Source organism: Lagopus muta, chromosome 4 (genome assembly GCF_023343835.1).
Source record: "Lagopus muta isolate bLagMut1 chromosome 4, bLagMut1 primary, whole genome shotgun sequence".
Classification (NCBI taxonomy): Eukaryota; Metazoa; Chordata; class Aves; order Galliformes; family Phasianidae; genus Lagopus; species Lagopus muta.
Window position 1 is genome coordinate 38,566,134 of NC_064436.1, and position 14,736 is coordinate 38,580,869.

Genomic DNA, 14,736 nt, shown 5'->3' on the forward strand with positions numbered 1-14,736 from the left:
CTTCGCAGGGGCTGGAGATCCACGGTGCCGGCGAGACTACGGTTGTCCCGGAAACCGCCCGCTGCCCAAGCAGTTGTGTGAGCAAATGTCGGCTGGTTACACTCTCGTACGGAGATAGTAGCGTTGCTGTTTCCGTTTGTCTGCCTGCCTGCCTGCCTGCCTGCACGGAGACAGACGTATCTCACCTAAAAACACATCTCCCCTGACAGCGCCCTGCAGAGCCGGCTGCCTGCTGCCAGGAAGTCGGCCCCGCCGCTCGGTCGGTCTGCTTTGGTAACAGCAGGGGAGCGAGACCCTGCTGAGCACTGCCTTGTAATCGCCGGCTTCAAGGGCTTTCCTTTAGGTCTCTATGTACAGTATAACAGGTTAAATGGGGGGGGATCCGCGTGGAGATATCAGACTCATCCGTTAATATCTCAGGCTCCTGTAATTGTTTCTGAGTCCACTTCAAAGTGTTTTACCAATGGTTAAAAATTAAACACAAACCTAACAACTGGCTATTGGGAAAATCCCGGCCAGGGGAATTTCTCTACAAAGAGATAAAACTTCATCATGAGAGTGGTTGCGGTTTTCTTGGTTTGCTTCTCTTTCTTTTCTTTCTGTCGAGCAAAGGTAAGAACTGATTGTTTGTCCCGTTTGTGGTATCCACTTATTTAGAAATAAACAAACAAACAAAACTGAACAGTTAAAACAGTTTATTATTATAAAAACAGAAAGATAGATTTTTTAAAATTATTTCCTTTTGTAGTATTTGCATTTTGTAGGTTTTAGTCCAGTTTGAGAATTTGAATCTTGCTGTTTCTCCTCCATATATTGGTTCTATCTGAGGTTTACAGTAACAAGCTCCTGGAAAATCTTTTAATCGGGATCCTATGCTAAACCCAACTTGCAAGTGTGGCTCAGCTCAGAAAGCTTTTGTTATAAAATCCCTTCTGGCAAAAGCCTCTCAGGAAGTTCTGATGGGCTCCTTGTTCAGCAAACTCTGAGCTTTTCAGAAAAACCCGTAGATAAAGATCAACACCTTCTGTTGCTACTCAGTCAAAACTGAGGAGAAACAACTAGTGCAATATGGGAGTTAAGCCAAGCAGGGTCTGGCTCAGAGTTTGGTATGTAAATTTAAAGATAATGCATAGGATTCTACTGACCTGAGAAGAACAGGAAGAATTTATTAAGATTATACAGCCTTTAAAAGGGTGGGAGGGGCTCGGATTAAATTCTGTCCCGGCAACATTCCCACTGCCTTTACTTAGGCCAGGATTTCTTCATGAGAACTTTAAACTTTGGCTCTGTTGATTCAGTGGATGCACTCAAAGCTGATAAATCTCATCTGACAACTGACATTTCTTTTTCATCTTTACTCTAAGTCTAGCTACATATTTTTCACGTTTCAACATTCCCCTTACCCTCAGATCTTAGTGAACAAAAGCACTCAGCCAGCAACAGAATAAGCAGAGAGCTGCAGGGATAGGTGTTATCACTTACCTAGAGACAGACAGTCAGATGGAAGGATCAGGAGCACTTCTTGCAGTCTGTAACAACCAGAAACCACACTGCAAACCCACTGCTATCAAAGATACGGGAACAAAATGGACTGGGAGGGGAATTTAATTTTAACTTTTGTTGAAGATACTTATATGTGTTACTTGCAATGAAACAAATCATTAATTTTAGATTTATTTGTTTCTAAGTAGTTATTGGCTATAGTTAAAGTCAACTGAGACAATAAAAAGGTCTTGAAAAAAAATCAAGTTCCTACTTTTCTTTTTTTTTAAATTTTATTTTTCTTCTTAGAAGGGGCCCTGAGCACCCTGGTCTAGTATTAAATGTGGAGGTTGGTGGCCCTGCCTGTGGTGGGGGGGGGAGGGGAGGTTGGAGATTCATGATCCTTGAAGTCCCTTCCAACCCTGGCCATTCTGTGTGATTCTGTTAAGTCCCCTTATATTTTAATTTGCTTACGGTTCCATTGTTGTGGTGTGCTATAAACCACTGGCTTGAAATGTTTATCATCTTCTGTTGCACACTTAAGCTGATTTTTGAAGAGTATAGTTTGTGAGTGACCAGTAATAGTGAAAATCATACCAGGGGAATGATCTGAAAAAGAAAAGAAAAAAAATCCAGAAAAACAGAAAGGTGGATATCTCAAAGACAAGGGGAAAAACACTACAGATATTTAGCACTTCCATTCTTACAAGATAGGAAAAGGCTCACAATCACTTTGCTGAGGTATACAGGGGATCTGCAGAACTGCTAGTGCCATCTCTAGTCCTGTTCAATATTTGGTTTTGGGTTGCTTTTGTTTTGTTTTGTTTTTTATTTTGTGCCTTGCAGAATGCAGCATCTAATAATACAGAAGAACAGTTTTCATACGTTGAGCCTGCTCAGCCACTTGAGCAAGACAGTCAGCCAGCTGAGCGAGCTACTTACCTCCTAGAAGACTGTTTAAGCAACAAATACACACACAAGTCTTGTAAGAAAGTTTTTTGTGACCCATGGGAACGATGTGTGGAGGGAAAATGTCTCTGTAAGCTTCCCTACCAGTGTCCAAAGAATGGCACTTCAGTTTGTTCTACCACTGGAAAGCAGTTTCATACTTACTGCCACCTAAAGAGCTATGAGTGTCAACGTCCCGAAGCAAAGTTTCTGAACGAGGGAAAATGCATGCCCACAGGTACTATGATCTTTTTTTTTCCAAAATGTATCAGTCATTTGTTTGATTACTGAAAGTGCTCTAACAAAAGTCTTACACTAAGATGCAACCTTTCCTCAGAAGACCTCCAAATATGCTTCCAGGGCAGGAACTGTTATCTTCGTTTGTTCTGAAGCTGGTATATTTTTAAAAAGCATCAGGCTCAAAGCCATAACATCAGTTCTCAGAAAAATCTGCAGTGATACCTCAAGCTTCTGATTCCCAACCTACTGTTCATTCCATATGAACTCTGGATACCTACAACACACTTTAGGTCTGGTTTCTTCCTGTGCTGTCTTTCCAATAGATACATCTATAGAATACAAATTTGTATGCAATTTATTTATTTATTTATTTTTAGAAACATTTAAAATCTCCTTGGTCTATAAGGATTCACATTTGCTTCAAGTAAAACCTGTCAATAACGAGGACCTTTTTGTATGTGAGAGTATGTGGACTATGAATGAAGCAAACGTGGCCTGCAGACACCTTGGCTTTGAATTGTAAGTTTGGGGAATTTCTCTCTCTGTGACTGCAATGGATGTGAACGAATAGTGATGCTTCTATAAGGGTCAGTCAGTCAGCCAACTACTAAGAGAAAATCCATGAACAATATATCGGCTACAGTAAAGCTTCCTGTAAGCAAAAGCCAAAACAGATTTCTGCATTTTCTTACAAATAACAACTGTTCAAACGATTAGTATTTTACTTTTAAAATAAAGTTGAAGTCTGATAGATGAGTTTTCTCTCAAGTCTGTATAAGGGAAAGTGCATAGATGGCTGATCCCCAAATGGCTGTGATCAATTAACTGCTCGTAGGGAAAAGTTTCTTAAACTGGCTGGCCAAACAGTACAGCTGTGTTTTGCTACTTGCAGCAGCCAGACTAACAAGAACCAGAACACAGTTTTTTTTCCTTCATCCCTTGACCCTTCATCACCATTTTTTGCTTTGCCCACCAGAAACAGCTGAGGCCACAAACAGCTTGCTCTTTTTCCAAGTCCATACCAATGATCTGATTTACACAGTGAGGTCATCATGAACTGTCAACTCTATATCCTGTACATAATGATTTAAAACAATAGCATGACTGAGCCACATAGGACTGCCTCTCAAACAGAGACTAAGAATGCTATCACAGTACCTACATTTGTCCCCTATAGATGAGGATTAAATATTTCCCAGCCCTGATTCATACCTCTTTAGATAGCATAGAGAGAGGTTTGTTCTGGGACAGAGCATTCAGCCCTTGACTCCCATTGCAAGTCTTTCCAGTTATTTATTTACTCATTCCTTATTTTCTTAAGAGAGAAGAGAGACATACTGGTAGAGGATTACATTCAGGTGATTAATGAATGCCAATCTTGCAGTAGCCTGAGTTTCCTCAATATGCATTGGTTTTGATGGCACCACCAGTACTCAACCTCATGCAAGATGGTTTCTATCTATTGCCATACACAGTAACTGAGATGAGAGTGGCACAGATTCAGTGCCAGTTCTATGATGGAATTGGCAAAAACTGGCACTTTGTTTGACTTTTTCTTTCAAAGTAAATATCTCCTACTTTCCTCCTTACCCTTATAACACTCCATGGGAAATCTGTTTTTTTTTTTAAACTTCTTTAGCCATCAGCAAAGTTCCTTAACACTGGGGAAAATCATATAAATTCTAAACAGTAAAAGCAGAGGACAATCCACTGTGAAATTACAGAATTTGTTACTGTTATTTGTATCTTTACAGAGGTGCTGAATATTACCACACTGACTACAACATCACAGAACCATCACACTGCTTCCAAATAACTTGCAGAGGCCTAGAGACAAGTCTTGCTGAATGTTACATAGAGAAGAAACTGAGAGCTATTAATGAGGGATTTGTTAGCCTCCAGTGCCAGAAAACTCTCCGAGGTTAGTAGGGATTTTTTGGCTTTAAATCTACTAAAAGCTGTTCACGTTAAGTTTATTTGAAATATATGAACTTAGGATCTATTTTGCTGAAATCTCAGCCACCACAAACCTGCAATGAAATCTTTTAATTTTTATCTTTTTTTTAAATAATCCTTTTGCAAACATTTAAGACAACTGAGGCAATCTTGAATTTATGACTTTGGAAAATAATGCACTGTTGCTCCTAGAATATCTTGACAGATACTACCCAAAAGTGGACAAATTTCACCCATGGTTCTGGCTGCTCCCCCTTCCCTTCCAAGGCATATTACATCCCACGACTTTTGTTTCTCCTAGGTTAACTGATGAGGAGACAGATGACAACCTCCTACTTCTTCCTTTGTTCTTGCTTTTGGGAGATCAACTCAAGCTAACATTTCTGCTTTCATCCATGTTTGGAAGAAACAAAATTCTCTTTTGCCAGGTCACTGAAAGTTGGAGGGAGAAAATACATAGTCACATTGAAAGTTTGAAGAGGAGGCAATGAAAACAGTAAAAAAAAAAAAAAGATTCCTATTTACTCAACTAGGCCTTAAGTTGCCTACTATTGACAGGTCAAACTGAGCGAATAAAACATGTATGCTGAGTATTTCCTTGGGCAGTTGTGAACCTACAGTCATTTCTATACTAACTTCATTTTCATCTCACTGCACAGAATGTTCAGCTCATGAGTTCCATTGTGCAAATGACAAGTGCATTTCTGTGACTAAAACCTGTGATGGTATAAATGACTGTGGAGACCTAAGTGATGAACTGTGCTGTAAAGGTAATAATTTACTTTCTCAGCTGTTTAAAGAACATTTCAGCAAAAATATATCCACAAAAAAATTAATTCTTACAGTGATGTAATAATAAAGTCTCTATTGTGAAAAAAACAAAAAAACAACCAACCAAACAAAAAAACTACAGTTTCTGTATAGGAAAGTACAAAAAAGTTTTATGATTCTATAGTTAGATAATTATACTAATATAAATATTGCAATTTTCCAAAGCAAGCAACTGATCTCTGAGGATCTGGATTTCTTCCAATAATAACAAAATAATGAGATTTAGGAGGCTGTTGATACAAACAAAAACAAAGAAACAAAACCCAACTGTATTACACAGAATTAAATGTATTTTCAAATAGGGCAAAACTGACAGTAATCAAACAAAACCATGTTGTTTTTTTTCAGTAAACTATCTTAAACTAAAATGAGATCCTTCTTAATAGCATAAATTTTAAAACACCAAGACAGTAAATTGAGCAGAGTCAAGTATTCACATCATTTTACACTTACAGACCCCACTTTCAGGATCTATTTATAAATAGCAAAGTCCCCCATAACATGGATATTTTATTGGGTTTATTTTTTAAGAAGCTCTCTAATTACATGAGGTCACTGAATCATATAGTCCTGTGCTTTACCATTTTACTTCTGTTATATTACAGAATGCAGAAACAACAGTTTCCACTGTCGATCAAATATCTGTATTCCAAAAAAGAATGTGTGTAACAAAGAAATTGACTGCCTAACAGGAGAGGATGAAGCTCAAGCTCTCTGTTCAGGTTTCCTTTTAAGATGTGTTTTTCTTTCTTTTACTTTTGTTATGCTAAATTAAACCTACAGACTACACAATGCACGTTCTTAAGTCATTTGTCAGATTAACAAAACCAAAATGCATGCAAGAATTAGTCTTTCTGATGTTATGTTACATTTACTAGGAGACTAACAAAAGGTTACATACTCTTCCTTCCCTTCCTACTAGAAATAAATGGCAAGAAAACTAAAGGACAGAAGAAACAGATGATGTTTTAGGAGGCTTAAAGCAGATTACGACTTTTGCATGCATGGACATCTATCAAATTGGTATCCTGTTTTAGGGAAGAAAATGTAGATGGAGCATGCAGGAACCTCCTTGTGTATAAGGAATTAATTTAACTAGTTTGTTAATATAATAGTTCATCTGTACTGTTCTCCTTACCATTGAAAATACCTTGTTTTGTTTTGAACTTAGAATATTTTAGATAAGAGACAAAGTGTAAAGCCAAAAAGTAAACATTTTCGGTACATGGTAATTGGTAAAGGTAAACTGAACCCTAGAAGTAAACATTACTGTCAGTAACATGAGAACAGAGCCAATCCTCAGCCTCCATTTAGGAAGTGAATTCAATGGGTATTTTGTTTGAATAAAAGCTGACAAACCAGATTCAGGAAGCGTTTAGTTTACCTCTTGTGTTGAATACCCTCCCTTACCCTTAAAAGGAGTAAGTGTTAAAGGAGGCAAGGAGTACAGAGCAGCAGCATCTAAATTGGAAAGAAAAAAATATGTATCCTTTTACCTTTTTGCCTAATGCTCCTTTGGGCTTTAGAAAGCTCCAAAGGATTGACAGGGCAGGAGGAAGAAATTCTGGTGTTTCCTGGTAGAGGAAAGCGGTCTATTGCTTTAGAGATTAAAAACAAACAAACAAAAAAAAACAAAGGAGGCCATTTCGCAGGGTTTCTTTGCAGAAAGGTCCTCTGGACAAGAAGAAGGAAGAGTAGATATCATGTGGTTATAAATGAGTATCTGCTGGATGCAGATCATTTGTAAGCTGTGGCAGCAAAGAGTGCGTAGGAAGAAAGGAAACAGCAGGCACCATGCTTATAGAGTATTGCTGTCTGTGTGAAATGGTATGCACCTTATCCAGTTAAAAACGTACCATGATTCTGGTACACCACTAAACATTCAAGTAATAGAACGCTGTAAATATTTGTCAATATTCTTAGTATTCTATTATTCCACTACAGGCAAGCCAAAACATGACGAAAATCACAGTATGGATGCAGGTAAGTAACCCCCCACAAACCCTGCATACCCTCTTTCTAGTGGCTTTCTAGCTACCAGCCAGTTAGCCAGACCTGCAACACTCATACATGGACTTTGTGGTTTAGTAGTACACACTCTGGGATTTAACTATTTCCACTAATCTCAATAACAATAGTAATAATTCATCCTGCCTCAGGATCCACATCTGTGCATTAGCAACGGAAAGAGGTAAACTCTAAGCAAGTCTATGGCCACTGCTTTGAAATTATTTACCTGAATGTTGTCAGCAATGGAAAATAAAGAGAAATAATGTGATGCTAAGACAGAAGTAATTTTCAAAGAAAAACAGATGCTTTCCTAGCTACTTGTATACTCACAGCACTCATGATTTCAATGTAAAGATAAGTCTGTCTTCAAATAGAGAAAATGAATGCTTGAATTCTGAGACACATTTTTCCTTTTTGTTAAAGAAAGAAAACTGGCAAAGACGTTCCTTCCCCAAATAAACTGTGGTGTTGTAAACTTCACATTAACTCGACGGAAGAGAATCATAGGTGGACAAATTGCAAGGAAGGTAAAAAATAATAATATCCCTCCATCTTCCTCCTCCCTCCCTTCCACACACAAACAAATCTTACAAATATAGGATCATTTGTTCATTCAGTAACAATTTAAATTTCATTATTGTCCTTCTGTTAAAACGTACAGAAATAACAAAGTCAGTTACAACATTAATTTCATATTTTACATTGCACTGAATGAATATAAATAGAAGCACAGTTAATAAGGTAAAACACCAAGCTACAAAATCCAGCATTACAGTGCAATTATGCAGTCAAAATGATCCAGCAAAATACTTAACACTATACTATGTATGATAATTATAGTCATAAATGTAATGTTTGATCATACCAGATCAGATCTTCCATCTATTTTTTTTCAGGATATTCTTGACAGAAAGCTGGAGGAAGGGAGACACTGCAGAATGTCAGAAAACAAAAAAGTTACCGTAGTTTAGAATACAGAGCCTTTGTATCAGAGCCCAAATCACAGATAATTTCTTAATAGATTTTGTCAAGGAGATGAAGTGATATGGTGTTTCCCTTTATGCACAAAAAATAGCACAATGATAATTTCATATTATTTGGGTTTCTGTCATTTTAATAGGGTGAATTCCCTTGGCAAGTGGCAATTAAAGACACTGGCACTGAAGGTGCAACAGTGTACTGTGGAGGGGTTTATATTGGTGGCTGTTGGGTTCTGACTGCTGCACACTGTGTCAGGTAAAAGCAACAACCTGAGAAATTACTTCTTTGCAAAGTAGAAAACATGAATCTGTGCATTATTGCTCTTCTCAGCTACTAGGTTGTTAATTCTTACTTGCCCATTTAACAAATCAACTAAAATCACTGACTTGCTCACATTAACAATGGGAGGGATTCAAAGGCAAAGTATTTTGTCACTGAGCAAAAACATAATTATGAGTTACCTCCTCTCAGCACTGGGAAGGTCTAGCACCTGTCCTCCAGGCACGTCCCTGGTGCCACATATTCCCCAGTGCCAGCAGGAGCGGGCAGGAAAGACCTGCCTAACCTAGCCCAGTGTTCCAGGTGTATTTGCTCATTCTTCCTTCATCTGCTATCAGAGGCATAAGCCTTGCTTTCCCTTTGTGGAGGCACTTAACACACTGGCCTTTAATACAGTCTTTCTGTCTTAACTGCAGGATTTTCAGGAACTTCAGCTCAGCAGTAAGCGTCACCAGCCTTGCTTCAGAACAATCTGGACATGCAAGTCCAGAAAGAAACTATATATATAATATGTATAGTGTATAATATGATTTTTTATTCTATGAAAACTTTGTAAAATGCAAAAATTTATGACTAATTGAAACATACAGTGCTTCTGTAATGTACCAAAACATATTTTACTTCATTGGCTTTTTTTTCCAGAGCAAATCGAGTTCATCTATACCGTGTCTGGATTGGGCTGTTGGATACAATACAGTATGACAGGGAGACAGACACTTACAGACTAAAGCAACTGATAATCCATGAGAACTATAATGCTGCAACATATGAAAATGACATTGCTCTGCTGGAGCTGAAAGGTCACGGAAAAGGAGAGTGCTCCCTGAAATACAGCACACCTGCCTGCATCCCCTGGTCAGAGCATATGTTCAAGGCTGGTGATAAATGCAAGGTTTCTGGATGGGGACTAGAGAAAGGTATTTGATTCAGTGCTTACTACCAGAATGTATTATTTTTAGCTATGTTTTTCAAACAGTGGTCAGCTCTCATACTGAGAAGGCTAAAGAGTGGTGCACGCATAGCACTTGCAAGAGGCTGAGCACAGCAAACACATGCTGTTGGCATTTGGCTGTCAGTTCTCTTTTTTGTAATGTCCCAGTAAATTGGTTTGGAGGACACCCTTTTGAGAACTAGCCTGATAAAAGGCAATGTTCGGTTTACAGTTTTATCTGCAGCCTGACTCCACAGCAGCAGATTTGTGTCAGCACAGTGCAGCGAGAGAGCAGGAATGAGACAGCAGGAGTGAGATGGCAGCATTCAGACAACATATGCATAAGCAAAAAACTTATTTGTTGTGCTGCACCTATACATGCTTCTCAAAGAAGACAAGAGCTGTTTAGTACCTCTGAGGCATCCAGGAGAAGCGACTGTAATCACCAGTCTCATATTTATCTTAGGTTTATCTATGCAAACCTGGTAACAGTATTTAACAAACAGCCCATGGTCACAGCCAGACCTCTGTGCCCTGCCCAAACGGATCTGAGATGCAATCAGCAGTTATGAATCTCAGCACATCTCTTCTCAACCATGCATAGGTTCAACCAATGAAGGTTAGGTCCAACGCAGTCACGCTTTCAAAGCCTTCGGAAGCAGTTGGTTTTTATCACAGAATGACTGCAGCCAGGCATAAGAGCACTAGCAGTCCATAAACAAAATACAAAGTTGAGAATTACCACCAAACATAGACCAAAACAGGGCCTCTTCTTAACCTTGTACTACATAGCTCACTTGTATCTGCAAGTTCCAGTCCTCTCATCTTTCTGAGAAAGAGAGGTAACAAAGATGATCAGAGTCATTTCTCCATTTAACAGAAAACAATATACTGGTCTCCCAGTAGTATAACATCTGGAAACCCTGGTATGGAAAACATGGGAAAAAAAAATGAAGAAAATAACAAAGGAAAGGAGTGAAAGTCACAAAAAATGAAACTACTGCATTTAATACTACAATTTAACCACTCTGCTTTTATTTTTAAATATATGGGCAATGGATGTGGGGAGAGTGTTAGCAGCAGATTAAGGTACCTGGTTTATAATATTTAAGATTACATTCAATAAATAAGCAAATCTATACCATTCAACTTATGATATTGAAAGTGTTTCATACACATTTATCAGTTTAAATTTAGAAAAAGTTTTCTTTTTCTTTTTTCTGTTTTCTTTTCTAGGTTATACCAAACAATACGTGCTCAAATGGGGAAATGTTAATTTATTTCAGAATTGTTCTGAAATGTATCCAGGCCGATTTTTACAAAAAATGGCATGTGCAGGCAAGTATGAATTTTCTTACTATAATTTCCTTACCATCATGCCCACAGTTTTTAAGATCTGACTGGGAAATCTTTTAGACTTGAAAAAATGCAATAAATCAAATGCAACAACGTTGTCATTAGCAAAGCACTAGCCACTGGAGCCTACAGTCATCTGCTGTTAACTATCTAATTATAAACAGTTATTGTGACAGTATGCCAAGTTTCACTGATTGTAGGCAAATTTCAGCACACAGTTGGAGTCACGTTTTCTAAACACACAAGCACTTTACAGCCCACTGAACTTACTCCTACCTCTACTTTATTCTGGTTCAGGAACATAATAAAGCAAATGCCTTTTTTGGAGCACATTCACAGTCCTGCAGACTAGCATGTGACTACTCATCTGTTGAGATGTTTTCTACCACTAAATCACACCCCAGGAAAAATACTATAAACTTTTCAAACAAAGATTAGTCTGGCCAGGAAACTGGTTGTCATTCCTAATGCTAAAATAAGCATTTTGAGTACACATTTTTGCTTTTCAAGTAACAAAAGGTATTGCCAAACACATGTCTTAAAGAGCAATGAGTTTTCAACTTACAGGACAGATAGTTTCAACTGTTCTTTAACTCTGAAGTAAAGGCAGGATTTAAACAAACTCCATAACAAGACAAATCAAAACTGTATATAAGAGCTTAACCATTTGTGAATAAATTCAATACAGTGTGAATGCAGATATAAATTTTGGAATTAAGGACTGGTATCTGCTGAAGTTACTGAAACAAGGTAACGTTAATGCAACTGAGTAAGGGCAACAAAATCTAGTTTTGTTGTATTAGACTTTCCAATCCTGAAACACTCACAAAACTCTTTCTCAGTAATGCAGAGACTCAAGAAAGAGGTTACATATTTAAAAACATGGGGAATCTTGCTCAGTACGGGTTCCTTCATACTAGGTCAATCAACCAAGTAGAAAGGAGTGAAAGACAACTTTACACACTTCCACTGAGTCTATGGGACAAAGCATAAATTGTATTCCAACTCTATAAAATTTCTGCCAATATGATATTCTTTCCTCTTTTATTTTTAAATTATTATTATTATTATTTTTACAACCACTACATTTGCTAAATTGGAAACAAGTAGTTTCAAAATCCCAGAAACTTGAAGACAGCACCATAGCCCATATGCTGTGTCTCAGAGCTGTCACCTGGTGCTCCAGATGGTCTGCACTTCAAGTGCCCTATCAAGGGCTCCAGTTAAACACAGCTGCACTCTCTTGTATCTCATCATTCATGTACTACCCGTGGACCTGCCCACCTTTTGCCATAAAGCTTGTAGAGAAATAAATTTTGAGGTTTCTGCTTCTGCATAGCTCAGAGGAAATTGGCCAATGTATTACTGGGTAGAAAGGACATCAATAGCAGATGTAAATGTATTTTACATAAATGTAGGAACATGCATATTATAGCTTAATTTCCAGAGGGATCAGTCTAATAATCTTACCTTTTTATTCTACTTTTCTGTCCCCTTTTTATAAGCTACTTCTAATGATATATTATATGATACATCTGAATTCTTCTCTGTTACACAATGTACAACAAGAATCACATTCCTGTCATGAAAGCAAATGAGCTTTTGGCCCAGCCAAAATTATAAAGAGGCCTGTACTTCAAAATAATTAGGAAGTAGTAGATCAAAGAGGTTAGGAACTTCAAGTACTAGTGACTGTTAGGCAGGCACCTGCCTGGAAGTGACATGGATCTAAAATGCCACCTGAGCTCTACTTTGTGTGCTAGTTTGCATATAAACTTACTTCCGAGTTGTTGTTGTTTCCCCTCTCTTGCTGCAGGTACTTATGATGGATCCATTGACAGTTGCAAAGGTGATTCAGGAGGTCCCCTGGTCTGCTTTGATGCAGAAAACGTGGCGTATGTCTGGGGTGTTGTGAGTTGGGGTGAAAACTGTGGGGAGGCCGGTCACCCTGGCGTCTATACACAAGTTGCCAGCTATTATGACTGGATTAGCCACCATGTGACACGGAGTCTCATTTCAAGGTATAATATCTGAAGCTCAGGAAACTAAACACTTGTTATCATCCATGCAGAAATTAACACTAGTCCATTTTTACAATAGCAGCCATATACCTTAGCAACTATTAGTACAAATCTTGAAATAACGTAGTTTGAAAATGTTCGGCTCTCCACAAATACAACAGCTTTACAGAAGTCTGCACAAAAGAGTTTTACAGTCATATAAGTCCACGGCAAAATTATCTAATAAAACCATGTTCACCGCAAGGACAACTTTTTGTTGCTGTTATTTCTTTTCTCTCTCCCTATATTTCACACTGCTTTCAGTAGGTTATTTCAGTTGTTTATTTTAAATGGACAACCATACTGAAAGCAGCGGTCAGAAAACCAACTACACTACCAATATGTGAATGTCACAGAAAGGACAGCACCCAGAGAATGTAAAAGCAATTCCATCATATCAGCGTGTAGGTCTTCAGAAACCCTCAGGATGCTGCTTTGCTGGGCGGATGATCCTTTAAGCTTACCCAGAAACAGAACTTCAGACTGTGTGATGGACTGAACATGATTGTGAGATTTGTTGATGTTTTGATGAGTAACACAAAGAAAAAACACATCCTTACAGGCCTCTGATCCTGTGCTATGCAGTCACAGGAAGTTAGGCTATGCAGTTATTCAGAAAGTTACCCACAAAGAGAATGATGTGGTAGGTAGGGTAAGCTCTGAGTCCACTAGGAAAGTTCTGGCTCTTTTTTAAAAGCCAGTAGTTTTGTATTGGTACAAATGACTTCAGGACCATTTCAGTCCTGTCGAACTGTGCAACAGTTTTGTAACACCCTTTGCTGGATTCCAATTTACAAGTGTTTGAAAAAAAAGACCTATTTTGCTTCATTCCTCTCCATCAGCTATCCCACCAAATCAATAGCATATGTTCACATAGACACTGGGGAGAAGGGGTGGGTTCTGTGCAAGTTTTGTGAGTTTGGGGGATGGTCTGGAGCTTGGTTTTCAATGATTCACCATTACGTACTTCAGGCAACATTTTGACATTTTCACTGACTTCATTCTCCACTGACTTGTTAAAAAAAAAAAAAAAGAAAAAGCTGCATCAGCATGAATTGGGCAAGTCGGTCACCTACGAGCAAAGCAAGAGTAAAGACTGCTTTCCTTACCCGCCCCTACCAAGGCTTTCCGTTCAGGAACGTGTGTGAGCACAACACCCCTTCCCTGGAACTGCTCCGCCGAAGGAGGGCTTCTGTACAGCAGCCTCAGGGACGGGCACTTTCCAGTATAGGTGCGGCAAGAGCTCCCTCTTCTGTCTGACAACATCTGCTGACAGCTTTTCCTACTACTTCTCCAGTTAACAATAACGAACGTAAAAGAGGAGTAAAGAGGAAAAGAGGAAGAAAGAGGAAAAACAAACAAGCAAACAAAAGCCCGAACACGCAGCAGCATTTACCAGGTATTTTTGATCTCGCCTGTCCGTGTTCTTTACATTTCCCGTCCCCTGCGGTTACCTGTATCCTAAAATCCTACTATGCCTGTATACTGACGAATTCCACACGTCTTAAAACAAGGCTTTCGCTGCAGAAATTAAAACAACTCCCGCGTGGTTCCACCCTGCCTCGCCTAAGAAGCGCAGAACGCGTTGTTAGAGCAGGGGACTCACAGGGTACCAGTCAGCACCGCAACACTAGGCTTTCGGCGCTGAACAGAAGTCCTGCT

General features: G+C 38.7%; 1 protein-coding gene across 1 annotated transcript; it reads left to right on the plus strand.

Moving 5' to 3' along the window:
• Window positions 1–6: 6 nt before the first annotated feature.
• On the plus strand, window positions 7–14,079 carry CFI (complement factor I). The gene is made up of 12 exons (XM_048942411.1): window positions 7–612; window positions 2,329–2,668; window positions 3,048–3,189; window positions 4,425–4,591; window positions 5,286–5,396; window positions 6,063–6,179; window positions 7,402–7,440; window positions 7,891–7,994; window positions 8,588–8,703; window positions 9,370–9,644; window positions 10,895–10,996; window positions 12,831–14,079. Exons 1-12 carry the CDS (start codon window positions 553–555, stop codon window positions 13,046–13,048), a joined length of 1,791 nt encoding a protein of 596 aa, XP_048798368.1. The 5' UTR covers window positions 7–552; the 3' UTR covers window positions 13,049–14,079.
• The last annotated feature ends 657 nt before the right edge of the window (window positions 14,080–14,736 follow it).